Source organism: Pseudophryne corroboree, chromosome 9 (genome assembly GCF_028390025.1).
Source record: "Pseudophryne corroboree isolate aPseCor3 chromosome 9, aPseCor3.hap2, whole genome shotgun sequence".
In the NCBI taxonomy this organism is placed as follows: Eukaryota; Metazoa; Chordata; class Amphibia; order Anura; family Myobatrachidae; genus Pseudophryne; species Pseudophryne corroboree.
This window is the reverse complement of record NC_086452.1, coordinates 235,231,260-235,258,919: the sequence shown is the minus strand read 5'-3', so window position 1 is coordinate 235,258,919 and position 27,660 is coordinate 235,231,260. Positions and strand designations below refer to the sequence as shown.

At 46.1% G+C, this 27,660-nt stretch overlaps 1 protein-coding gene across 1 annotated transcript in view; it reads left to right on the top strand.

Annotated features, from left to right (window-relative positions):
- Positions 1–27,660, top strand: part of LOC134958791 (complement factor H-like) — a 258,602-nt gene that overhangs the window by 139,477 nt on the left and 91,465 nt on the right. The window contains exon 6 of the mRNA XM_063941517.1: positions 15,330–15,503. Coding sequence (XP_063797587.1) covers positions 15,330–15,503 — 174 coding nt within the window. The remainder of the gene's footprint in view (positions 1–15,329; positions 15,504–27,660) is intronic.

The following is a 27,660-nucleotide window of genomic DNA, read 5'->3' as shown; positions in this document are numbered from 1 at the left end:
ACGCAGTGCCGTAACTAGGCATTTTAGCGCTGTGTGCAAGAAACGACAGTGGCGCCCCCCCCATGTAAGACAGGGGCATAGCGCGCCGTAGGCGCGCCAAAAAATTCTAGGGGCGTGGCTTCACGGGAAGGGGCGTGGTCACAAAATAATAGCAATTCATACTACGGTGCACAGTAGTCTACATTATTCAAATTACGCTGCACAGTAGCGCCACTACACCAGGTAGAGCCCCTTTTATACATTACAGCAGACAGTGTCCCCCTTTTTACACATTGCGGCAGCCAGTCCCCCTTTTTACACATTACAGCAGCCAGTCTCCCTTTTAACACATTGCGGCAGCCGGTCCTTCTTTTTACACATTGCGGCAGACAGCGTCCCTTTTTTACAATTACAGCAGACAGCGTCCCCGTTTTTACACATTACGGCAGACGGTGTCCCCCTTTATACACATTGCGGCAGCCAGTCCCCCTTTTTACACATTGCGGCAGCCAGTCCCATTTTACACATTGCGGCAGCCAGGACCCCATTTTACACATTGCGGCAGCCAGTCCCCATTTTTTACACATTGCGGCAGCCAGTCCTATTTTACACATTGCGGCAGCCAGTCCTATTTTTTACACATTGCGGCAGCCAGTCCCATTTTTTACACATTGCGGCAGCCAGTCCCATTTTTTACACATTGCGGCAGCCATCCCCATTTTTTACACATTGCGGCAGCCAGTCCCATTTTTTACACATTGCGGCAGCCAGTCCCATTTTTTACACATTGCGGCAGCCATCCCCATTTTTTACACATTGCGGCAGCCAGTCCCATTTTTTACACATTGCGGCAGCCATCCCCATTTTTTACACATTGCGGCAGCCAGTCCCATTTTTTACACATTGCGGCAGCCATCCCCATTTTTTACACATTGCGGCAGCCAGTCCCATTTTTTATACATTGCGGCAGCCAGTCCCATTTTTTACACATTGCGGCAGGCGGTGTCCGAGAGAGAGACAGAGAGAGAGACAGAGAGAGAGAGAGAGGGGGGGGGGGGAATATACTTACCTTCTCCCCGCTGACAGGCTCCTCGTGCTGCTCCCTGGGTGGCGGCAGTGAGATGAGAAGGAGGAGGAGGGAGGGGGAGCAGGGAGCCGCAGCAGCGCTATGTTATTGGTAGTAAGCGCCGCTGCAGCATCCCCCTCTCCTTCTGTATTGGCTGCCGGGCAGCCAATACGGAAGGAGAGGGGGATGCTGCAGCGGCGCTTACTACCAATAACATAGCGCTGCTGTGGCTCCCTGCTCCCCCTCCCTCCTCCTCCTTTTCCGCTGCCTCCGGCGCTGGTCTCTCTCCTCCAGCGCGGCGCACACAGAGGCGGCATGTAATGAGTCAATTTGACTCATTACATGCCGCTGGCCGTGCGCCCCCAGGGCAACTGCGCTGTGTGCCAAGCCCCCTTGGCACACACGTAGTTACGGCTCTGAGGGTACGCCATTAGTAACTTTTTAGAAATTACCAGTTTCTTATCGGGGGAAGCCCACGCTTCTTCACACACTTCATTTAATTCATCAGAAGGGGGAAAAAACCACTGGTAGTTTTTTCTCCCCAAACATAATACCCTTTTTTGTGGTACCTGGGGTAATATCAGAAATATGCAACACATTTTTCATTGCCGTAATCATGTAACGTGTGGCTCTATTGGAATGTACACTAGTCTCATCATCGTCGACACTGGAGTCAGTATCCGTGTCGACATCTGTGTCTGCCATCTGAGGTAGCGGGCGTTTTAGAGCCCCTGATGGCTTTTGAGATGTCTGGGCAGGCACGGGCTGAGAAGCCAGCTGTCCCACATCTGCTATGTCGTCAAACCTTTTATGTAAGGAGCTGACACTGTCGCGTAATTCCTTCCACATGTCCATCCACTCAGGTGTCGACCCCGCAGGGGGTTACATCACATTTACCGGCATCTGCTCCGCCTCCACATAAGCCTCCTCGTCAAACATGTCGACACAGCCGTACCGACACACCGCACACACACAGGGAATGCTCTGACTGAGGACAGGACCCCACAAAGTCCTTTGGGGAGACAGAGAGAGAGTATGCCAGCACACACCAGAGCGCTATATATATAGGGATTCACACTACCCACAGTGATTTTTCCCCTATAGCTGCTGATATTACACAGATTGCGCCTAAATTTAGTGCCCCCCCCTCTCTTTTTTACCCTATGTAGTCTGGAAACTGTAGGGGAGAGCCTGGGGAGCGTCCTTCCAGCGGAGCTGTGAGGGAAAATGGCGCCAGTGTGCTGAGGGAGATAGCCCCGCCCCTTTTCCGGCGGACTTCTCCCGCTTTTTTATGGAATATATGGCAGGGGATTTTACACATATATAGTCTTAATGACTATATTATGTGTTATTTTGCCAGTAAGGTACTCTTATTGCAGCCCCAGGGCGCCCCCCCCCCACCCAGCGCCCTGCACCCATCAGTGACCGGAGTGTGTAGTGTGCATGGGGAGCAATGGCGCACAGCTGCAGTGCTGTGCGCTACCTTAATGAAGACCGAAGTCTTCTGCCGCCGATTTTCAGGAACATCTTCTTGCTTCTGGCTTTGCAAGGGGGACGGCGGTGCGGCTCCGGGACCGGACGACCGAGGCTGGGCCTGTGTTCGATCCCTCTGGAGCTAATGGTGTCCAGTAGCCTAAGAAGCCCAAGCTAGCTGCAAGCACGTAGGTCCGCTTCTCTCCCCTAAGTCCCTCGTAGCAGTGAGTCTGTTGCCAGCAGATCTCACTGAAAATAAAAAACCTAAATATAACTTTCTTTTCTAAGAGCTCAGGAGAGCCCCTAGTGTGCATCCAGCTCGGCCGGGCACAAAATTCTAACTGAGGTCTGGAGGAGGGTCATAGAGGGAGGAGCCAGTGCACACCAGGTAGTCCTAAAGCTTTCTTTAGTTGTGCCCAGTCTCCTGCAGAGCCGCTATTCCCCATGGTCCTTACGGAGTTCCCAGCATCCACTAGGACATCAGAGAAACTCATTAATTAAACACCCACTGCCTCTCCCTAGTCCCCCTCTGCCTCCCCTTTTCATCACCCTGGTACCCCATGCCATCCTCCATTACCCACTGCCATACCATCACCCACTGCCATCCCCCATTACTCTCTACCTCTCCCTGTGAGACCTGTCTGTATCAACCTATCTTCCACTGCCACCATCTGCATCTCCCTGCCATCCCCTTGCTAGCCTCATCACCCACTACTTCCCCATCATCCTCTACCTCCCTTTGTCTCTCCCTAGTGACCCACTGCCTCTCCCTAGTCACCCTCTGTCTCATACGTCACCCTCTGCCTTTTCTAAATCAGCCACCTTCTGCCTTCCTCTGACATCACCCCTGTCACCATCTACCACCTCCTGTCACACCCTGCCACCTCCGGCACCCTTTGATTCTCCCTTGTTACCTTTTAATTCTCCCTAGTCATCCTCTGCCACCCTGTCACTGTGTGCCTTCCTGTCACCCCCTGCCTCTCCCTAGTCACTCTCTGCCTCTCCATGCCAGCCACTGCCTCAACCTTTCTCCCACTGCCACCCTCTACCTCTCCCTTCCACCCACTGCCCCTCCCTGTCATTCAATGTCTCCCCAGTTTCCAACTGTCTCTCCCTGCCACCCTCTGCCTCCCCTTCATCCTATGCCAGCTACTGGTTACCCCTGTCATCCACTGTCTACCTTAAACCCCCAAAGCCTTCACAGCAGGTATAAACTTAAAATGCGCATGAATATATAAAAAAACACATGCAGGACAGGGACTCTGAAAGGACCCCGTCCCTGCAATTGTGTAACAAAATTAAGTGATCCCAGTAGCAACCACTTCACTTCTGTTTTGTGCCTCTGCAATGCTACTGCGCACGTGCAGTCTGCTGACCACAGATATGCAGCCACCATTCTGCTGTAACTTGCTGGGGTCCTGTAATTATTTTAATTTTTTGGACTGGTCCCAGAGCAAAATAGTTTGAGAACCCCTGATATACTGTATTGCGTTTTTATATAACATTCATTTAAAAATTTTAAAGTATTATTTTAATGCTGAAACATTATAAGCACTAACATGTGCTTTTTGCTTTTATGACACTAGTTCCTGCAAAGGACTTCCATTTTATTAATAATAATAATAATAATAATAATAATAATAATAATAAAAAAATGTCAGACTAACTATAAATATGGATCTTTTATTAAACACATTCTTTTAGCTTAGTAATTTTAGGGGTTCTAAAACCAAGCATTTTCTATTGTGCTTATGTCTGAAATTTAAAAAGGCAAATCTTTTACTAGCTGTTTTTTTGCTAGTAAAACTATTGCTCTTTTTTATTTTTTTATTTTAGGAATAAATACACTCGAAAGTGCCAATTTTTAGAACCCCTAAGATTACCAAGCCAAGAGAATGTATTTAATAAAAGAAACAATATAAAGTTTCAACACTTTAAATAGTATCTTATTTCTGAAACCTTTATGTCATGCATAATCAACCACGGTCCTCAAGCCACACCAACAGTGCAGGTTTTAGTGATATCCAGGCTGCAGCACAGATGGTTAAATCAAAATGAGTGAGCTACTAGTTAAGTGACCTGTGCTGAAGCCTGGCTATCACTAAAACCTGCACTGTTAGTGTGCCTTGAGGACTGTGGTTGGGAGTGCCTGCTTTATGTACTAATCTATTAGTAAGTAAAAGAAATAAGAAATTTAAAGGGACTGCGAGCAGCAGTTTTTTAAACAATTATTATTATTTTTTTAAATATATGTATCATATTTTTGCTTTTAAATAATTTGCTTAATTAATGCGATACAACAATATATTTTAACAGAAATTGTATTGTATTAATATATTGAACACCCCAAATTTTTTTTTACTGGGAGCCAACACAAGAGAAAGAAACTGAGATGTGCCTTTAACTATACGTCGCCTTGTGAGTGTGCATTTGTCATATAAAAAGACAAACTGATATTATAAAGATCTCTGCACTATATGTTTTTTCTTTCTTCCTTTTGTAAACCACGCTTTGTCTATATGACAAACTTGGGTGTGTGGTTTATTTAGGTATAATAAGGGTATGAAGATATTCCTTGACGTGTAAACCTTGGAAAGCGCCAGAGTGAGATACTTCTTGTTTGTATTAAAGGCAGGTAAGCAATGTAACAAAGCAATGAGGAAGGCTAGTCAGATGTTTGGCTGCATTGGGAGAGGAATCAGCAGCAGAAAGAAGTAATAATGCCACTGTATATGTCATTGGTACGGCCTCATCTAGAATACTGTATTCAGTTCTGGAGGCCATATCTTCAAAAGGATATTAATACATTAGAAACTGTACAAAGGAGGGCAACTAAAATGGTGCATGGCCTACATCACAAAACATACCCAGAACGACTAAGAAATCTCAACATGTATAGTATGGAGGAGAGAAGGGAAAGGGGGGACATGATAGAAACTTTCAAATATATCAAGGGTTTTAACAAAGTCCAGGAGGGAAACATTCTCCAAATGAAGAGAAGCAATAGGACACGAGGACATGCACTGAGACTGAAGAGGGGGAGGTTCAGGGGAAATTTGAGGAAAAATTACTTCAAAGAAAGGGTAGTGGACAAGTGGAATAGCCTCCCATCAGAGGTGGTAGAGGCTAAGATAGTGGAGCTATTTAAACATGCATGGGATAGACATAAGGATCAAACAAGGTTAGAGAAAACAAAAATGTAAAAAAAAAAGGGGGGGGGGGGCAGACTAGATGGGCCAAGTGGTTCTTATCTGCCGTCAAATTCTATGTTTCTATGTTTCTATTAAATAACAACAACCACAAGTCCCTTACAGTGTTGTTGTGTTGTGCTGCATCAGACCAGTGGTAGTGTCCTGTCCATCAGTCATTCCAGTGATGATATACACTGCTGCTATATGTCCACTGCTACAGTATTATAATAATTATAACAACAACCACAAGTCCTTTACAGTATTGTTGTGTTGTGCTGCATCAGACCAGTGGTAGTTTCCTGTCCATTAGTCATTCCAGTGAGGAGGCAGTCACAGTGGTCTATGCTGCTGCTATATGTCCACTGCTACAGTATTATAATAATTATAACAACCACAAGTCTCTTACAGTGTTGTTGCGTTGTGTTCATCAGACCGGTGGTAGTGTTCTGTCCATCAGTCATTCCAGTGACGAGGCAGTCACAGTGGTATACGCTGCTGCTATATGTCCACTGCTACAGTATTACAGTATAATAATTATAACAACAACCACAAATCCCTTACAGTGTTGTTGAGTTGTGCTGCATCAGACCAGTGGTAGTGTCCTGTCCATCAGTCATTCCAGTGATGAGGCAGTCACAGTGGTATACGCTGCTGCTATATGTCCACTGCTACAGTATTATAATAATTATAACAACAACAACAACAACAAGTCTCTTACAGTGTTGTTGTGTTGTGTTGCATCAGACCAGTGGTAGTGTCCTGTCCATCAGTCATTCCAGTCATTCCTGTGCCACATATTGTCTTATATAACTCCCAAAAAATAATGGAGAGCAAAAATTTGGAGGATAAAATAGGGAAAGATCAAGAACCACTTCCTTCTTGATCTCAGCATCTCTTGCACGCCCCTGTCGTTTTTTAAATAATTCTGCACCACCAAATTCAAGGTATGTGCAAAACATGGGACGTGCTGGAATTTGCCCATATTTAATGCACACACAATATTGCTGGCGTTGTCCGATGCCACAAATCCACAGGAGAGTCCAATTGGGGTAAGCCATTCCGCGATGATCTTCCTCAGTTGCCGTAAGAGGTTTTCAGCTGTGTGCGTATTCTGGAAAGCGGTGATACAAAGCGTAGCCTGCCTAGGAAAGAGTTGGCGTTTGCGAGATGCTGCTACTGGTGCCGCCGCTGCTGTTCTTGCGGCGGGAGTCCATACATCTACCCAGTGGGCTGTCACAGTCATATAGTCCTGACCCTGCCCTGCTCCACTTGTCCACATGTCCGTGGTTAAGTGGACATTGGGTACAACTGCATTTTTTAGGATACTGGTGAGTCTTTTTCTGACGTCCGTGTACATTCTCGGTATCGCCTGCCTAGAGAAGTGGAACCTAGATGGTATTTGGTAATGGGGGCACACTGCCTCAATAAATTGTCTAGTTCCCTGTGAACTAACGGCGGATACCGGACGCACGTCTAACACCAACATAGTTGTCAAGGCCTCAGTTATCCGCTTTGCAGCAGGATGACTGCTGTGATATTTCATCTTCCTCGCAAAGGACTGTTGGACAGTCAATTGCTTACTGGAATTAGTACAAGTGGGCTTACGACTTCCCCTCTGGGATGACCATCGACTCCCAGCAGCAACAACAGCAGCGCCAGCAGCAGTAGGCGTTACACGCAAGGATGCATCGGAGGAATCCCAGGCAGGAGAGGAATCGTCAGAATTGCCAGTGACATGGCCTGCAGGACTATTGGCATTCCTGGGGAAGGAGGAAATTGACACTGAGGGAGTTGGTGGGGTGGTTTGCGTGAGCTTGGTTACAAGAGGAAGGGATTTACTGGTCAGTGGACTGCTTCCGCTGTCGCCCAAAGTTTTTGAACTTGTCACTGACTTATTATGAATGCGCTGCAGGTGACGTATAAGGGAGGATGTTCCGAGGTGGTTAACGTCCTTACCCCTACTTATTACAGCTTGACAAAGGCAACACACGGCTTGACACCTGTTGTCCGCTTTTCTGTTGAAATACCTCCACACTGAAGAGCTTATTTTTTTGGTATTTTCACCAGGCATGTCAACAGCCATATTCCTCCCACGGACAACAGGTGTCTCCCCGGGTGCCTGACTTAAACAAACCACCTCACCATCAGAATCCTCCTGGTCAATTTCCTCCCCAGCGCCAGCAACACCCATATCCTCCTCATCCTGGTGTACTTCAACACTGACATCTTCAATCTGACTATCAGGAATTGGACTGCGGGTGCTCCTTCCAGCACTTGCAGGGGGCGTGCAAATGGTGGAAGGCGCATGCTCTTCACGTCCAGTGTTGGGAAGGTCAGGCATCGCAACCGACACAATTGGACTCTCCTTGTGGATTTGGGATTTCGAAGAACGCACAGTTCTTTGCGGTGCTTTTGCCAGCTTGAGTCTTTTCAGTTTTCTAGCGAGAGGCTGAGTGCTTCCATCCTCATGTGAAGCTGAACCACTAGCCATGAACATAGGCCAGGGCCTCAGCCGTTCCTTGCCACTCCGTGTGGTAAATGGCATATTGGCAAGTTTACGCTTCTCCTCCGACAATTTTATTTTAGGTTTTGGAGTCCTTTTTTTACTGATATTTGGTGTTTTGGATTTGACATGCTCTGTACTATGACATTGGGCATCGGCCTTGGCAGACGACGTTGCTGGCATTTCATCGTCTCGGCCATGACTAGTGGCAGCAGCTTCAGCACGAGGTGGAAGTGGATCTTGATCTTTCCCTAATTTTGGAACCTCAACATTTTTGTTCTCCATATTTTAATAGGCACAACTAAAAGGCACCTCAGGTAAACAATGGAGATGGATGGATACTAGTATACTTATGGATGGACTGCCGAATGCCGACACAGAGGTAGCTACAGCCGTGGACTAACGTACTGTGTCTGCTGCTAATATAGACTGGATGATTGATAATGAGATGAAATCAATATATATATGTATGTATATATAATATCACTAGTACTGAAGCCGGACAGGTAGATAATATATATTTATTAGGTAATGATGACTGATGACGGACCTGCTGGACACTGTCAGCTCAGCAGCACCGCAGACTGCTACAGTAAGCTACTATACTATAGTAGTATGTACAAAGAAGAAAGAAAAAAAAAAACCACGGGTAGGTGGTATACAATTATGGATGGACTGCCGAGTGCCGACACAGAGGTAGCTACAGCCGTGGACTAACGTACTGTGTCTGCTGCTAATATAGACTGGATGATTGATAATGAGATGAAATCAATATATATATGTATGTATATATAATATCACTAGTACTGCAGCCGGACAAGTAGATAATATATTTATTAGGTAATGATGACTGATGACGGACCTGCTGGACACTGTCAGCTCAGCAGCACCGCAGACTGCTACAGTAAGCTACTATACTATAGTAGTATGTACAAAGAAGAAAGAAAAAAAAAACCCACGGGTAGGTGGTATAAAATTATGGATGGACTGCCGAGTGCCGACACAGAGGTAGCTACAGCCGTGGACTAACGTACTGTGTCTGCTGCTAATATAGACTGGATGATTGATAATGAGATGAAATCAATATATATATGTATGTATATATAATATCACTAGTACTGCAGCCGGACAGGTAGATAATATATTTATTAGGTAATGATGACTGATGACGGACCTGCTGGACACTGTCAGCTCAGCAGCACCGCAGACTGCTACAGTAAGCTACTATACTATAGTAGTATGTACAAAGAAGAAAGAAAAAAAAAACCACGGGTAGGTGGTATACAATTATGGATGGACTGCCGAGTGCCGACACAGAGGTAGCTACAGCCGTGGACTAACGTACTGTGTCTGCTGCTAATATAGACTGGATGATTGATAATGAGATGAAATCAATATATATATGTATGTATATATAAAATCACTAGTACTGCAGCCAGACAGGTAGATAATATATTTATTAGGTAATGATGACTGATGACGGACCTGCTGGACACTGTCAGCTCAGCAGCACCGCAGACTGCTACAGTAAGCTACTATACTATAGTAGTATGTACAAAGAAGAAAGAAAAAAAAAAACCACGGGTAGGTGGTATACAATTATGGATGGACTGCCGAGTGCCGACACAGAGGTAGCTACAGCCGTGGACTAACGTACTGTGTCTGCTGCTAATATAGACTGGATGATTGATAATGAGATGAAATCAATATATATATGTATGTATATATAATATCACTAGTACTGCAGCCGGACAGGTAGATAATATATTTATTAGGTAATGATGACTGATGACGGACCTGCTGGACACTGTCAGCTCAGCAGCACCGCAGACTGCTACAGTAAGCTACTATACTATAGTAGTATGTACAAAGAAGAAAGAAAAAAAAAAAACACGGGTAGGTGGTATACAATTATGGATGGACTGCTGAGTGCCGACACAGAGGTAGCTACAGCCGTGGACTAACGTACTGTGTCTGCTGCTAATATAGACTGGATGATTGATAATGAGATGAAATCAATATATATATGTATGTATATATAATATCACTAGTACTGCAGCCGGACAGGTAGATAATATATTTATTAGGTAATGATGACTGATGACGGACCTGCTGGACACTGTCAGCTCAGCAGCACCGCAGACTGCTACAGTAAGCTACTATACTATAGTAGGTATGTACAAAGAAGAAAGAAAAAAAAAAAAACACGGGTAGGTGGTATACAATTATGGATGGACTGCTGAGTGCCGACACAGAGGTAGCTACAGCCGTGGACTAACGTACTGTGTCTGCTGCTAATATAGACTGGATGATTGATAATGAGATGAAATCAATATATATATGTATGTATATATAATATCACTAGTACTGCAGCCGGACAGGTAGATAATATATTTATTAGGTAATGATGACTGATGACGGACCTGCTGGACACTGTCAGCTCAGCAGCACCGCAGACTGCTACAGTAAGCTACTATACTATAGTAGTATGTACAAAGAAGAACGAAAAAAAAAAAACCACGGGTAGGTGGTATACAATTATGGATGGACTGCCGAGTGCCGAAACAGAGGTAGCTACAGCCGTGGACTAACGTACTGTGTCTGCTGCTAATATAGACTGGATGATTGATAATGAGATGAAATCAATATATATATGTATGTATATATAATATCACTAGTACTGCAGCCGGACAGGTAGATAATATATTTATTAGGTAATGATGACTGATGACGGACCTGCTGGACACTGTCAGCTCAGCAGCACCGCAGACTGCTACAGTAAGCTACTATACTCTATAGTAGTATGTACAAAGAAGAAAGAAAAAAAAAAAACCACGGGTAGGTGGTATACAATTATGGATGGACTGCCGAGTGCCGACACAGAGGTAGCTACAGCCGTGGACTAACGTACTGTGTCTGCTGCTAATATAGAGTCTAGACTGGATGATAAATTATTGATAATGAGATGAAATCAATATAATATCACTAGTACTGCAGCCGGACAGGTACTATATATATTTATTATGTAATGACTGATGACGGACCTGCTGGACACTGTCAGGTCAGCACAGCACCGCAGACTGCTACAGTAAGCTACTATAGTAGTATGTATAAAGAAGAATGAAAAAAAAAAAAAACCACGGGTAGGTGGTATACATTATTATATATATATATATATTATATACAATTATATATATATATATATATATATATATATATATTAAACTGGTGGTGATTGATTATTAAACTGGTGGTCACTTCAGGATAGGTCATGTTGCAACTTGCAACTAGTACTCCGAGGCCTAAGCAGACAATCACAAAATATATTATTATACTGGTGGTCACAACAATGGCAGTGTGGCACTGACTCTGGCAGCAAAAGTGTGCACTGTACGTTATATGTACTCCTGAGTCCTGCTCTCAGACTCTAACTGCTCCCCACTGTCAGTGTCTCCCCCACAAGTCAGATAATACACTTACAGTCACACTATCTAATCTATAAATATCACTTCAGCAAGTAGTATAGTAGTATACAGTAGTACTCCTCCTAATAATGCTCCCCGAAAATACTGTGTCTCTCTCTTCTCTAAACGGAGAGGACGCCAGCCACGTCCTCTCCCTATGACTCTCAATGCACGTGTGAAAATGGCGGCGACGCGCGGCTCCTTATATAGAATCCGAGTCTCGCGATAGAATCCGAGCCTCGCGAGAATCCGACAGCGTGATGATGACGTTCGGGCGCGCTCGGGTTAGCCGAGCAAGGCGGGAAGATCCGAGCCTGCTCGGACCCGTGTAAAAAACCTGAAGTTCGGCGGGTTCGGATTCAGAGGAACCGAACCCGCTCATCTCTAATTGCGGTGCCCAGTGCCGAGCACCTCCCAATAGAAAGAGATGTATGATCGTCTCCTGTACTCCTGATCGCCAGCCGGCGATGAAGCATGCTGCGGAGATGCACAATGTGATTGCACAGCGGAGCGGAAAGGTGGGTAACCCAATGCTGAGTACCTGCCGCCAGGAGGAAATGTGCGGTCGTCTCCTGTTCTCGTGATCGCTGGCCGGCGGTATTAGCAAGCTGCTGTCGGGGAGTCAAAGGCGGTTTCTTGCCGCGGTCAGCCGGTCAGCTGAATGGAAGAGAAGCTGTGTGGATTGCACAGGATTAATTCACCTGGACCAGGTGTATGGAAGGCAGGGTCGGCAGCGAGCGATCAGGTCAGAATGACCCCCTAGTCCTTAAGCATTTTCCCTGAAGCATGGAGAGTGTGAACATTATCAGGGTGATAAGTCCACCTGATCTTGTCTCAGGAAGAACGCTAGACCTCTCATGGAGATAACTATTTCAGGGAATCTCCCTGATATACAAGGAGAGTTGGCAAATATGACACTGCTTTGACATTTAATAAATAATAAATTCATTTAATAAACATGTATAAAAGGTCATCACTAAGAATGTACTTTGTGCCTAGGGGTCAATTCAATTACCCATGAACGGTGCAAGTTTTCCTGGCGGGTTGGGTATATATGCCGGCTGTCAGAATACCGACTGCGGCATCTGAATGATAAGAATCCCAACAGGGAAAGGTATAGTGCCTTGCTAAAATATTCACCCCCTTTTGCATTTTTCATGTTTTGTAGCCTCACAACCTGGAAATTAATGGGAGTGTTTGAAGGTTTGCATCATTTCATTCACGGAACATGGCTACAACTTTGAAGATTTTTTTTATTTATTGATTGTGAAGCAAACAACTAATAGGACAAAATAACAGAAAATTTCAGCGTGCATAACTATTCACCGCCCTAAAGTCAGTACTTTGCAGAGCCACCTTTTGCGGCAATTACAGCTGCAAGTCACTTTGGATAAGTCTATATGAGCTCACTGCATCTTGCCACTGGGAGTTTTGTCCATTTCTCAAAGCAAAACTGCTCCAGCTCCTTCATGTTGGATGGTTTCCGCTTGTGAACAGCAATCTTCAAGTCTGACCACAGATTCTCAATTAGATTAAGATCTGTGCTTTGACTAGGTCATTCCAACACATTTAAATGACTCGAAACAGTTTACCAGTCCCTGCTGCTGAAAAACATCCCCACAGCATGATGCTGCCACCACCATGATTCACTGTGGGATTGTGTTCTTGGGGTGATGGGATGTGTTGGGTTTGCGCCAGACATAGCGTTTTCCTTGGTGGCTGAAAAGTTCAATTTTAGTCTCATCTGACCAGAGCACCTTCCTCCATACATTTGGGGAGTCGGCCACATGCCTTTTGGCAAACTCAGAACGTGCCTTCTTATTTTTAACACTAAGTAATGGCTTTTTTCAGGCCACACTTCCTTAAAGCCCAGCTTTATGGAGTGTACACTTTATTGTGGTCACATGCGCAGAAACACCAGTCTCTGCTGTGGAACTCTGCAGCTCCTTCAGGGTTACCTTTGGTCTCTGTGCTGCCTCTCTGATTAATGCCCTCCTTGCCCGGTCTGTGAGTTTTGGCGGCCGGCCCTCTCTTGGCAGGTTTTTTGTGGTACCATGTTCTTTCCATTTGAAGATGATGGATTTGATTATGCTCCGGAGGATCATCAAAGATTGGGATATGTTTTTATAACCCTACCCTGACTTGTACTTCTCAACAACTTTGTCCCTGACTTGTTTGGAGAACTCCTTGGTCTTCATGGTGTGATGCCTCTTGCTTAGTGGTGTTAGATTGCACACAGGTGTATAATACCACTTTTACACTCGCAGGAAAGTTCATTCCCGGGAATGTGTCCCGGTATATTTGCCGGGACACATTCCCGGGAATGACCCTTTCACATTAGCGGGCTGACCCGGCATATTGCCGGGTCAGTGACGTCACCGCCGAGTCTCCCAGAGGCGGTGCTTGGAGATAATCTTCTCCAAGCACCGCCTCCTCCTATGAAGAGAACGGGTGCCGGGTCGCCTTGACCCGGTATACCCGTTTACACTGGCAGCTTCCCGGGACGGTCCCGGGTTCAACCCTGCTTTTGACCTGGGATGAAATCCCGGGATGCTCGTCCCGGGAAATTGTCCCTGTACCCATTTACACTGAGAAGAATCCCGGGATGATGCGCGTTCACGTGCAATATCCCGGGATTTTTCTGCGAGTGTAAAAGGGGTATAATTATGTGACTTCTGAAGGTAATTGATTGCACCAGAACTTTCCAGGGTCTTCATAGCAAAGGGGGTGAATACATATGCACATGCCAATTTTCTAATTTTTATTTATAAAAATTATTTTTATATACATTTTTCTCATTTCACTTCACCAACTTAAACTATTTTGTGCAGATCTATCACATAAAATTCAGATATAAAAATAAATAAATAAATTACAGGTTGTAATGTAACAAAAAAGCCTTTAGCAAGACACTGTAAGTATATTTACCTCTCCCCCCCCCCCCGGCCCCATAACCCTCCCTTTCTGTAGCTTAAAGCAACCCCCCCTCTCCTCCGCAGCCTAACCCTAACCTTCCCTGGTTGCACCTCAACCTAACCCCCCCTTCCCGCAGCCTAAGCCTAATCCTCCCTCTCTGCAGCCTAACTCTAACCCTCCCTGGGTGGTACTACACCTAACCCCTCCTCCCTGCAGCATAACCCCCTATCCTTTCCGGGGCAAAGCCTAACTCTCCACCCACAGCCTAAACCTAGCATATCTCCAACTGCCTCCCCCCCCCCCCCACACACACACATACACATGCGGCTTTCCTGTCCGCGTGGCGGTGTCTGCTTGTTCAGGATCCTGGCTGTCGGGATTCCGGCCCGGGCTGGAGACCCTATTCGGGGATGCCAGTGTCGGCATTCCAAATAGTGTTGGGATTCCGGTGTCGGTATTCTGAGTTCCAGGATCCAGACCAGATCCCTTCCTGGCAATGGAGTTTCCTCACCATTGCCGACAGCACAACTCATTCCCTCATGGCCAGGATTTGCACCAGGTTTCATAGTCTTGCTCTCAGCTCTATGGGACAGCGAGCAAAGATACACAAGTCTGAAGGTACTGTAAATGTAGCATATAGCCTCACTTGCTTGCAGACATTAGTAATTTATGGCTAATTGAATTAACTCCATGGGGTCTTTACAGTAACTAATTTATTTACTTTTTGTTTTACAAAGAAATAACCTGTGACCAGCCAAACATACCAAATGGAAGAGTGACCAGACAGACAAACCGTGATTACAAAGAGAATGACAAAATATATTTTGAATGTTACACTGGATTCAGAGCATCAAGAAATGGAGAAAGTACTTGTTCTAAAATGGGTTGGAGCCCTTCACCATATTGTGAAGGTTAGTATAAGCAACATATTTGATACCCAACTTATGTCTGGCAAACTGTTATTATGCTGTGCAGAATGTGCTGAGCTGTTTCATTTGTCGTGGTGATTGTATGATAAAATAATTTATGTTTTGCAATCTGTACATTGTTAAATTCTTAGAAATGTAAAGAAAAGTGGCCTCACAGGTCTAAGTTTATAGAGAATTCAGTATGGAAATAGCTTCACTGCTCATTGTTATTATAGATATGTGATATGAATTATCAAATGGAATGGGGAGGAGCTCCTAAGAATAAGGTAAAACATTAAAAAGGACAAGCATTCTATATTGAGATACATAATTTCAAGCAGTGAGACTAAGGGGTCTATTTACTAAGCCTTTGATGGAGATAAAGTCGCTGGAGATAAAGTATAATCCAGTCAACTCCTGTCATTTTTCAAACACAGTCTGAGGCATGGCAGTTAGGAGCCGATTGTGTGGGACTTTATATCTCCAGCGACTTTATCTCCATCCAAGGCTTAGTAAATAGACCCCTAAATATAGCTTTTATTATAATTTATGAAAACTGTGAATCAACTGTGTTGACATATTAATTACAATCCATAGCCAGAATACGTGTTTTTTATTATTAATTGTTCAAGTGCTCCTAAAGTAGGAGAGACACAATAATTCATAAATTGGTTTCATCTAGATCAGTCATGTCAAACTCATGGTCATCCAGCTGTTGTGAAACTACAAGTACCAGCATGCTTTGCCAGCTTATCAGTGGAAGGTATGCTGGAAAAGCAAGCTGGGACTTTTAGTTTCACAACAACTGGAGGGCCACGAGGTTGACATGCCTGATCTAGATTGTCAGTGTTGGCCTGAAATATAACAGAGTATCACTTATAACTATTATACATCCCTGCTGCATGCCAAGGTACTTGTATCCTTTTTAGTTCCTACTAAGTAAAACATGTATATTACATTTTTATATTATTACTAGATATTAGTCCAATATAAATTAGAGATATTGATGCATATGTTTTAATGCAATTCAGCAATGGTAGCGTATACTGACCTATCTCCAGAGCCGGACCTCCCACTAGGCAGCTGCCTAAGGGTGGCAGCACTTGAAGGGTGGCGCTGAATGCAACAAAAAAATGAAGGCAGTGACTGTGCTGTGTGCACACCATGAGGGATGTGAGGCACCCGTTCCCTGCTAACCCGGTGTCAGATAGGAGTCTCATGTCCAGGGCTGTTCCCACCTGTCCCTCCTGCAGTACTCCACCCGCTCGACTGACCTGAGCGCTGTGTAGAAGATCTGCTCCGTCCGCGGGACCACAAACTGCACAAGGAGGCTACGGAGCTGCTGGATCCCGAAGAGGAGTTCAGGTGCGGCAACTTCAACCAGGACGAAAAAAGGGCTTTCCCAACCCATGGCTGATCCTCTCCCCAAACTCCACCGCCCCCCACTGACGGCCCATACGCCCATGTCATTTCTGACACTTTTTATTTTAAATGCCCCAAATTCAAGTTCATCTTCGCCAGGAGCCTAAGCTGCTCTTCCCACCTCCCTGTCCCATGCATGTCCCCATCTCACGACTCACCCTCATCCTGCTGAGCCTGGAGAAGAGGTGAAGAGATGAGTAGCACACTGACAGATAGTGCAGTGCCATACATGACTCCCAATCTGCGGGCAGCGTCTGCTCTCCCTATCCTGTGTGCTCTGTGCAGACAGGAGTGAGCCACATCCTCCGCTGTGGTACTGTTATCCTGACAGTCTGCCCCTGCCATCGGTGCTGTAATTACACAGGGGGGCTTTTATGTGGTTGGGGGGGGGGGGGGGGGATGAGATTGAAGCATACAGAAGTGTGAGGCACAACCACCAATGTCGAACAGCATCACCCTATAACCGGGTTTCACAGGGCTTTATTCATATATAGAGAAATGAAATGCTTTCTATCCAATTTGCATTTTATCAGTGTGTTAAAATATATCATTACACACTTTCATGTAGTCTCCTCTCTCAGCCCCTTGGCCATGCTTGAATCCTCGCTGAGATGACGTGATTGGCTTCGGAAAGTAATAGCACACTTCTGTCAGGGGCATTGAAAGCTCTCTGGTTGCTGCACATACAGAATATCTGTGCTAGCGGCATAGGCAATATGGAGTGAGAGTAAGCCATACCTGTCTCTCCTATATGTACTGCAGACATGGACTTAAAAGTACTGTATTTGTTTGCACTATGGGGCAGCACGAATGATGTATTGGTTAGCTTTACTGCCTTATATCACTGAGGTCATGGGTTCAGTTCTCACTGTGGCCCTAAATGTGTGGAGTTTGTATATTCTCTCCATTACTGCATGGGTTTCCACCAGGTTCTCCGATTTCCTCCCACAATCCAAAAATATAGTAGTAGGCTAATTGACTCCCAACTGTTAAAAAAATGTAAATTAAATAACCCTTGTGTGTGCATATGAAATGCTGTATAGTCTGTGCATTTCCATAATGTACAGTGGGGCTTGGGGGAACCAGAGTGTAGCGGTGTAGGATGGGAACAAATGTGTGTATGTGTGTATATATATATATATATATATATATATATATACACTGCTCAAAAAATAAAGGGAACACTAAAATAACACATCCTAGATCTGAATGAATTAAATATTCTTATTAAATACTTTGTTCTTTACATAGTTGAATGTGCTGACAACAAAATCACACTAAAATTATCAATGGAAATCACATTTATTAACCCATGGAGGTGTCGATTTGGAGTCACACTCAAAATTTAAGTGGAAAAACACACTACAGGCTGATCCAACTTTGATGTAATTTCCTTAAAACAAGTCAAAATGAGGCTCAGTAGTGTGTGTGGCCTCCACGTGCCTGTATGACCTCCCTACAATGCCTGGGCATGCTCCTGATGAGGTGGCGGATTGTCTCCTGATGGATCTCCTCCCAGACCTGGACTAAAGCATCTGCCAACTCCTGGACAGTCTATGGTGCAACGTGGCATTGGTGGATGGAGCGATACATGATGTCCCAGATGTGCTCAATTGGATTCAGGTCTAGGGAACGGGCGGGCCAGTCCATAGCATCAATGTCTTCGTCTTGCAGGAACTGCTGACACACTCCAGCCACATGAGGTCTAGCATTGTCTTGCATTAGGAGGAACCCAGGGCCAACCGCACCAGCATATGGTCTCACAAGGGGTCTGAGGATCTCATCTCGGTACCTAATGGCAGTCAGGCTACCTCTGGCGAGCACATGGAGGGCTGTGCGGGCCCCCAAGAACGTTCTCCTTGGCGTCTCCAGACTCTGTCACGTCTGTCACATGTGCTCGGTGAGATCCTGCTTTCATCTGTGAAGAGCACAGGGCACCAGTGACGAATTTGCCAATCTTGGTGTTCTCTGGCAAATGCCAAACGTCCTGCACGGTGTTGGGCTGTAAGCACAACCCCCACCTGTGGATGTCGGGCCCTCATACCACCCTCATGGAGTCTGTTTCTGATTGTTTGAGTAGACACATGCACATTTGTGGATTGCTGGAGGTCATTTTGCAGGGCTCTGGCAGTGCTCCTCCTGTTCCTCCTTGTACAAAGGCGGAGGTAGCGGTCCTGCTGCTGGGTTGTTGCCTTCCTACGGCCTCCTCCATGTCTCCCGATGTACTGGCCTGTCTCCTGGTAGCGCCTCCATGCTCTGGACACTACGCTGACAGACACAGCAAACCTTCTTGCCACAGCTCGCATTGATGTGCCATCCTGGATGAGCTGCACTACCTGAGCCACTTGTGTGGGTTGTAAACTCGCACCGCCAGCTTTCAAAAGTGACCAAAACATCAGCCAGAAAGCATATTAGCTGAGAAGTGGTCTTTGGTCACCACCTGCAGAACAACTCCTTTATTGGGGGTGTCTTGCGAATTGCCTATAATTTTAACGTGTTGTCTACTCCACTTGCACAACAGCATGTGAAATTGATTGTCAATCAGTGTTGCTTCCTAAGTGGACAGTTTGATTTCACAGAAGTGTTATTGAGTTGGAGTTGCATTGTGTTGTTTAAGTGTTCCCTTTAGTTTTTTGAGCAGTGTGTATATATATATACATAAATCCACAGAGTAACTGGCACTCAGGAGTCTGAATGAATATTCAAAAAAGCATTTATCCAAGATAACGTATCGGGTGGATATATATATATATATATATATATATATATATTGTCCAGAACAATGTGTAGATCAGTGCGCTTATCCCTACTTGATAGTCCCGTACCACAGCGTATGGTCCAAAGGAAATCACAATAGTCTAAAGTGAGTTATATATAGTGATGTGCACCAGAAATTTTTCGGGTTTTGTGTTTTGGTTTTGGATTCGGTTCCGCGGCCGTGTTTTGGATTCGGACGCGTTTTGGCAAATCCTCCCTGAAATTTTTTTGTCGGATTCGGGTGTGTTTTGGATTCGGGTGTTTTTTTACAAAAAACCCTCAAAAACAGCTTAAATCATAGAATTTGGGGGTCATTTTGATCCCATAGTATTATTAACCTCAATAACCATAATTTCCACTCATTTCCAGTCTATTCTGAACACCTCACACCTCACAATATTATTTTTAGTCCTAAAATTTGCACCAAGGTCGCTGGATGACTAAGCTAAGTGACCCAAGTGGCCGACACAAACACCAGGCCTATCTAGGAGTGGCACTGCAGTGTCAGACAGGATGGCACTTCAAAAAATAGTCCCCAAACAGCACATGATGCAAAGAAAAAAAGAGGTGCACCAAGGTCGCTGGTTGGCTAAGCTAAGCGACCCAAGTGGCCGACACAAACACCTGGCCCATCTAGGAGTGGCACTGCAGTGTCAGACAGGATGGCACTTCAAAAAATAGTCCCCAAACAGCACATGATGCAAAGAAAAAAAGAGGTACACCAAGGTCGCTGGATGGCTAAGCTAAGCGACCCAAGTGGCCGACACAAACACCTGGCCCATCTAGGAGTGGCACTGCAGTGTTAGACAGGATGGCAAACTGTGCAAAACTGAAATGCACCACAGGTATGGATGGATAGTATACTTGACGACACAGAGGTAGGTTGAGCAGTGGCCTTCTGTACCGTACTGCTATATATTATATACTGGTCGTCAGCAAACTGTGCAAAACTTAAATGCACCACAGGTATGGATGGATAGTATACTTGACGACACAGAGGTAGGTAGAGCAGTGGCCTTCTGTACCGTACTGCTATTTATTATATACTGGTGGTCAGCAAACTGTGCAAAACTGAAATGCACCACAGATATGGATGGATAGTATACTTCACGACACAGAGGTAGGTAGAGCAGTGGCCTTCTGTACCGTACTGCTATATATTATATACAGGTGGTAAGCAAACTGTGCAAAACTTAAATGCACCACAGGTATGGATGGATAGTATACTTGACGACACAGAGGTATGTAGAGCTGTGGCCTTCTGTACCGTACCGCTATATATTATATACTGGTGGTAAGCAAACTGTGCAAAACTGAAATGCATTACAGGTATGGATGGATAGTATACTTGACGACACAGAGGTAGGTAGAGCAGTGGCCTACTGTACCGTACTGCTATATATTATATACTGGTGGTCAGCAGAATTATGCACTGTACTCCTACTATATATACTACAATGCAGCACAGATATGGAGCGTTTTTCAGGCAGAGAACGTATAATACTGGTGGTCACTGGTGAGCAAAACTCTGCACTGTACTCCTCCTATATAATACTGCTGGTCCCCAGTCCCCACAATAAAGCAATGTGAGCACAGATATTTGCAGCACACTGAGTACAGATATGGAGCGTTTTTCAGGCAGAGAACGTATAATACTGGTGGTCACTGGTCAGCAAAACTCTGCACTGTACTCCTCCTATATAATACTGCTGGTCCCCAGTCCCCACAATAAAGCAGTGTGAGCACAGATATTTGCAGCACACTGAGCACAGATATGGAGCATTTTTTAAGGCAGAGAACGTATAATACTGGTGGTCACTGGTCACTGGTCAGCAAAACTCTGCACTGTACTCCTCCTATATAATACTGGTAGTCCCCAGTCCCCACAATAAAGCAGTGTGAGCACAGATATTTGCAGCACACTGAGCACAGATATTTGCAGCACACTGAGCACAGCTATTTGCAGCCCCCTGAACATAGAAACTGAGAGGACGCCAGCCACGTCCTCTCATGGTAATCTCCAATGCACAAGTGAAAAATGGCGGCGACGCGTGGCTCCTTATATAGAATACGAATCTCGCGAGAATCCGACCGAGGGAAGATGACGTTCGGGCGCACTCGGGTTAACCGAGCAAGGCGGGATGATCCGAGTTGCTCGGACCCGTGCAAAAACAGGTGAAGTTCGGGCGGGTTCGGATTCCGACGAACCGAACCCGCTCATCACTAGTTATATATATCACTTCTTGAGCCCTGATATATAATCCTCAGGGTACCACCAGCAATGGACCCAATGGTCCCAAATTAACACCGTTCCCCTTCTTTGGGTGGCTGCTCAGTTCTTCAAAATGCCACTAGGTAAAAGTCACTAGTGATGAGCGGGTTTGGTTCGTCGGGATCCCAACCCCCCCGAATTTCACCTTTTTTTACACGGTTCCGAGCAGACACGGATCCTCCTGTCTTGCTCGGTTAACTTGAGCGCGCCCGAACGTCATCATCCCGCAGTCGGATTCTCGCGAGATTCGTATTCTGTATAAGGAGCCGCGCGTCGCCGCCATTTTTCACTCGTGCATTGGAGATGATCGTGAGACGACGTGGCTGGCGTCCTCTCAGTTTCTATATTCAGTGTGCTGCAAATTGTGCTGCAAATATCTGTGCTCAGTGTGCTGCAAATATCTGTGCTCAGTGTGCTGCAAATATCTGTGCTCAGTGTGCTGCAAATGCAAATATCTACGTTCTCTGCCTGAAAAACGCTCCATATCTGTGCTCAGTGTGGTGCATATATCTGTGCTCAGTGTGCTAATTGCTTTATTGTGGGGACTGGGGACCAGCAGTATTATATAGTAGGAGGACAGTGCAGAGTTTTGCTGACCAGTGACCACCAGTATTATACGTTCTCTGCCTGAAACACGATCCATATCATTGCTGCATTGTAGTATATAGTAGGAGGCAGGGCCGGCTCCAGGCCTACTAGCACCCTGAGCGAAAACATGTAAAAGCAAGGTGCGCGCGCTCCAGGAAAAGTGGGCATGGCCTCTTGGAAAGTGGGCGTGGCCTCATAACGTCATATTATTAGACTATAAATAAATATGTTTTCACACCCCCTCTGCGCTCACAATTAGCAGCCTTACACATAACAGCCACAGTAGTGTTCCTTACACACAATGTCTCCAGTATAGTGTCAGATACACATAATGTGCAGTGCCAGATAGACATGATATGCCCCCCAGCAGTACCAGCTACACACAATATGCCCCCCAGCAGTGCCAGCTACACGATAGTGTTCATTTGTTAGGGCAGGGAGGGCACATTTTTAAGTTAGGAGGGCAAAATGATGTACATACTGTAATGCTTGGTGCTCATCTACCCACATGGTAAAGCATGGACAGTGCGTGCCGTAGGCGCGCAGCAAAAATTTAGGGGCGTTGCTTCGTGAGGAAGGTGCGTGGCCACATAATAGTGGCAATTCACATTACACCACACAGTAGTGCAGTTAATACACACTGCACCAAGTAGAACCTCCTAGACACTTTGCGCCAGGCAGAGCACGTTAGACACTTTGCGCCAGGCAGAGCACGTTAGACACTTTGCGCCAAGCAGAGCACGTTAGACACTTTGCGCCAGGCAGAGCACGTTAGACACTTTGCGCTAGGCAGAGCACGTTAGACACTTTGCGCCAGGCAGAGCACGTTAGACACTTTGTGCCAGGCAGAGCACGTTAGACACTTTACGACAGGCAGAGCACGTTAGACACTTTGCGCCAGGCAGAGCACGTTAGACACATTGCCTAGCCACAGACGCCTAGCGGAAACACTACATGATATGCTCCCCAGCCGTTCCAGCTACACATGACATGCCCCCCAGCAGTGCCAGCAACACATGACATGCCCCCCCAGCAATGCCAGATACATAAATGGCCACACAGTGCCAGATATGTAGATACAGAAAAGCCCCCACAGTGCTAGATAAATGCCCCCACAGTGCCAGATAAATGCCCCCACAGTGCCATATACAGAAAAGCCCCCACAGTGCTAGATAAATGCCCCCACAGTGCCAGATAAATGCCCCCACAGTGCCAGATATGACCGCACAGTGCTACATAAATGCCCCCACAGTGCTACATAAATGCCCCCACAGTGCCAGATATGACCCCACAGTGCTACATAAATGCCCCCACAGTGCCAGATATGACCCCCACAGTGCCAGATAAATGCCCCCACAGTGACAGAAAAATGCCCACAGTGCCAGATAAATGTCCCCACAGTGCCAGATAAATGCCCCCACAGTGCCAGATAAATGCCCCCAGTGCCAGATAAATGTCAACACAGTGCCAGATAAATGCCCCCACAGTGCCAGATAAATGCCCCCAGTGCCAGATAAATGTCCACACAGTGCCAGATAAATGCCCCCACAGTGCCAGATACATGTCCCCACAGTGCCATCCATAAATGATTCACCCCCCCCCCCAAATACCTGGGGCGTTGGAGGGGGAGGAGTACTGCTGTCCGGGTGCGGGCGGGCGGATGCAGTGCAGGTCCGGGTGCGGGCGGGCGGCCAGGAAGCCTCCAAGTCCAAGGCACTTGTGTGCGCTGTGTGGCGCCGGCATCTGACGTTAGACACCGGAACCGCTCAGCGCGTATAGCGCACACAAGTCACACGATGCTGCAGTGCACAGGGCCGGCTCCATGTTCGAATATGGCGGCGCCAGCGCGCGGCGCCCATTAAGGGTGGCGCCCTGCGCGGCCGCTCTATTCTAACATGCCTAGAGCCGGCCCTGGTAGGAGGACAGTGCAGAATGTTGCTGACCACCAGTATAACTATATATATAGCAGTACGGTACAGTAGTCCACTGCTCTACCTCTGTGTCGTCAAGCATACTATCCCATCCATACCTGTGGTGCATTTCAGTTTTGCACAGTTTGCTGACCACCAGTATATAATATATAGCAGAACGGTACAGTAGGCCACTGCTCTACCTACCTCTGTGTCGTCAAGTATACTATCCATCCTTACCTGTGGTGCATTTAAGTTTTGCACAGTTTGCTGACCACCAGTATATAATATATAGCAGTACGGTACAGTAGGCCACTGCTCTACCTAACTCTGTGTCGTCAAGTATACTATCCATCCATACCTGTGGTGCATTTAAGTTTTGCACAGTTTGCTGACCACCAGTATATAATATATAGCAGTACGGTACAGTAGGCCACAGCTCTACCTTCCTCTGTGTCGTCAAGTATACTATCCATTCATACCTGTGGTGCATTTCAGTTTTGCACAGTGTGCTGACCACCAGTATATAATATATAGCAGTACGGTACAGTAGGCCACTGCTCTACCTACCTCTGTGTCGTCAAGTATACTATCCATCCATACCTGTGGTGCATTTCAGTTGTGCGCTGTATATATAGTAGTAGGCCATTGCTATTGATATATTACTGGCATATAATTCCACACCTTAAAAAATGGAGAACAAAAATGTGGAGGGTAAAATAGGGAAAGATCAAGATCCACTTCCACCTCGTGCTGAAGCTGCTGCCACTAGTCATGGCCACGACGATGAAATGCCATCAACGTTGTCTGCCAAGGCCGATGCCCAATGTCATAGTAGAGAGCATGTAAAATCCAAAAAAATAAAGCTCAGTAAATTAACCCAAAAATCTAAATCAAAATCGTCTGAGGAGAAGCGTAAACTTGCCAATGTACCATTTACGACACCGAGTGGCAAGGAACGCCTGAGGGCCTGGCCTATGTTCATGGCTAGTGGTTCAGCTTCACATGAGGATGGAAGCACTCATCCTCCTGCTAGAAAACTTAAATGAGTTAAGATGGCAAAATCACAGCAAAGAACTGTGTGTTCTTCTAAATCACAAATCTCCAAGGAGAGTCCAATTGTGTCGGTTGCGATGCCTGACCTTCCCAACACTGGACGGGAAGAGGTGGCGCCTTCCACCATTTGCACGCCCCCTGCAAGTGCTGGATGGAGCACCCACAGTCCAGTTCTTGATAGTCAAATTGAAGATGTCACTGTTGAAATACACCAGGATGAGGATATGGGTGTTGCTGGCGCTGGGGAGGAAATTGAGAAGGAGGATTCTGATGGTGAGATGGTTTGTTTAAGTCAGGCACCCGGGGAGACACCTGTTGTCCATGGGACGAATATGGCCATTGACATGCCTGGTCAAAATACAAAATAAATCACCTCTTCGGTGTGGAATTATTTCAACAGAAATGCGGAAAACTGGTGCCAAGCCGTGTGTTGCCTTTGTCAAGCTGTTATAAGTAGGGGTAAGGAAGTTAACCACCTAGGAACATCCTCCCTTATACGTCACCTGGAGCGCAATCATCAGAAGTCAGTGACAAGTTCAAAAACTTTGGGTGACAGCGGAAGCAGTCTACTGACCACTAAATCCCTTCCTCCTGTAACCAAGCTCCTGCAAACCACACCACCAACTCCCTCAGTGTCAATTTCCTCCTTAGACAGGAAAGCCAATAGTCCTGCAGGCCATGTCACTGTCAAGTCTGACGAGTCCTCTCCTGCCTGGGATTCCTCCGATGCATCCTTGAGTGTAACGCCTACTACTGCTGGCGCTGCTGTTGATGCTGCTGGGAGTCGATCGTCATCCCAGAGGAGAAGTCGGAAGACCACTTGTACTACTTCCAGTAAGCAATTGACTGTCCAACAGTCCTTTGCGAGGAAGATGAAATAACACAGCAGTCATCCTGCTGCAAAGCGGATAACTCAGGCCTTGGCAGACTGGGTGGTGAGAAACGTGTTTCCGGTATCCACCGTTAATTCACAGGGAACTAGAGAATTGATTGAGGTACTGTGTTCCTGGTACCAAATACCATCTAGGTTCCATTTCTCTAGGCAGGCGATACCGAAAATGTACACAGACGTTAGAAAAAGAGTCACCAGTGTCCTAAAAAATGCAGCTGTACCCAATGTCCACTTAACCACGGACATGTGGACAAGTGGAGCAGGGCAGACTCAGGACTATATGACTGTGACAGCCCACTGGGTAGATGTATTGCCTCCCGCAGCAAGAACAGCAGCGGCGGCACCAGTAGCAGCATCTCGCAAACGCCAATTCGTTCCTAGGCAGGCTACGCTATGTATCACCGCTTTCCAGAAGAGGCACACAGCTGAAAACCTCTTACGGAAACTGAGGAACATCATCGCAGAATGGCTTACCCCAATTGGACTCTCCTGGGGATTTGTGATATCGGACAACGCCACCAATATTGTGCGTGTATTCCATGTGGGCAAATTCCAGCACGTCCCATGTTTTGCACATACATTGAATTTGGTGGTGCAGAATTATTTAAAAAACGACAGGGGCGTGCAAGAGATGCTGTCGGTGGCCCGAAGAATTGCGGGCCACTTTCGGCATTCAGCCACCGCGTGCTGAAGACTGGAGCACCAGCAAACAGTCCTGAATCTGCCCTGCCATCATCTGAAGCAAGAGGTGGTAACGAGGTGGAATTCAACCCTCTATATGCTTCAGAGGATGGAGGAGCAGCAAAAGGCCATTCAAGCCTATACATCTGCCTACGATATAGGCAAAGGAGGGGGAATGCACCTGACTCAAGCACAGTGGGGAATGATTTTAACATTGTGCAAGGTTCTTCAACCCTTTGAACTTGCCACACGTGAAGTCAGTTCAGACACTGCCAGCCTGAGTCAGGTCATTCCCCTCATCAGGCTTTTGCAGAAGAAGCTGGAGACATTGAAGGAGGAGCTAAAACAGAGCGATTCCGCTAGGCATGTGGGACTTGTGGATGGAGCCCTTAATTCGCTTAACCAGGATTCACGGGTGGTCAATCTGTTGAAATCAGAGCACTACATTTTGGCCACCGTGCTCGATCCTAGATTTAAAACCTACATTGTATCTCTCTTTCTGGCAGACACAAGTCTGCAGACGTTCAAAGACCTGCTGGTGAGAAAATTGTCAAGTCAAGCGGAACGTGACCCATCAACAGC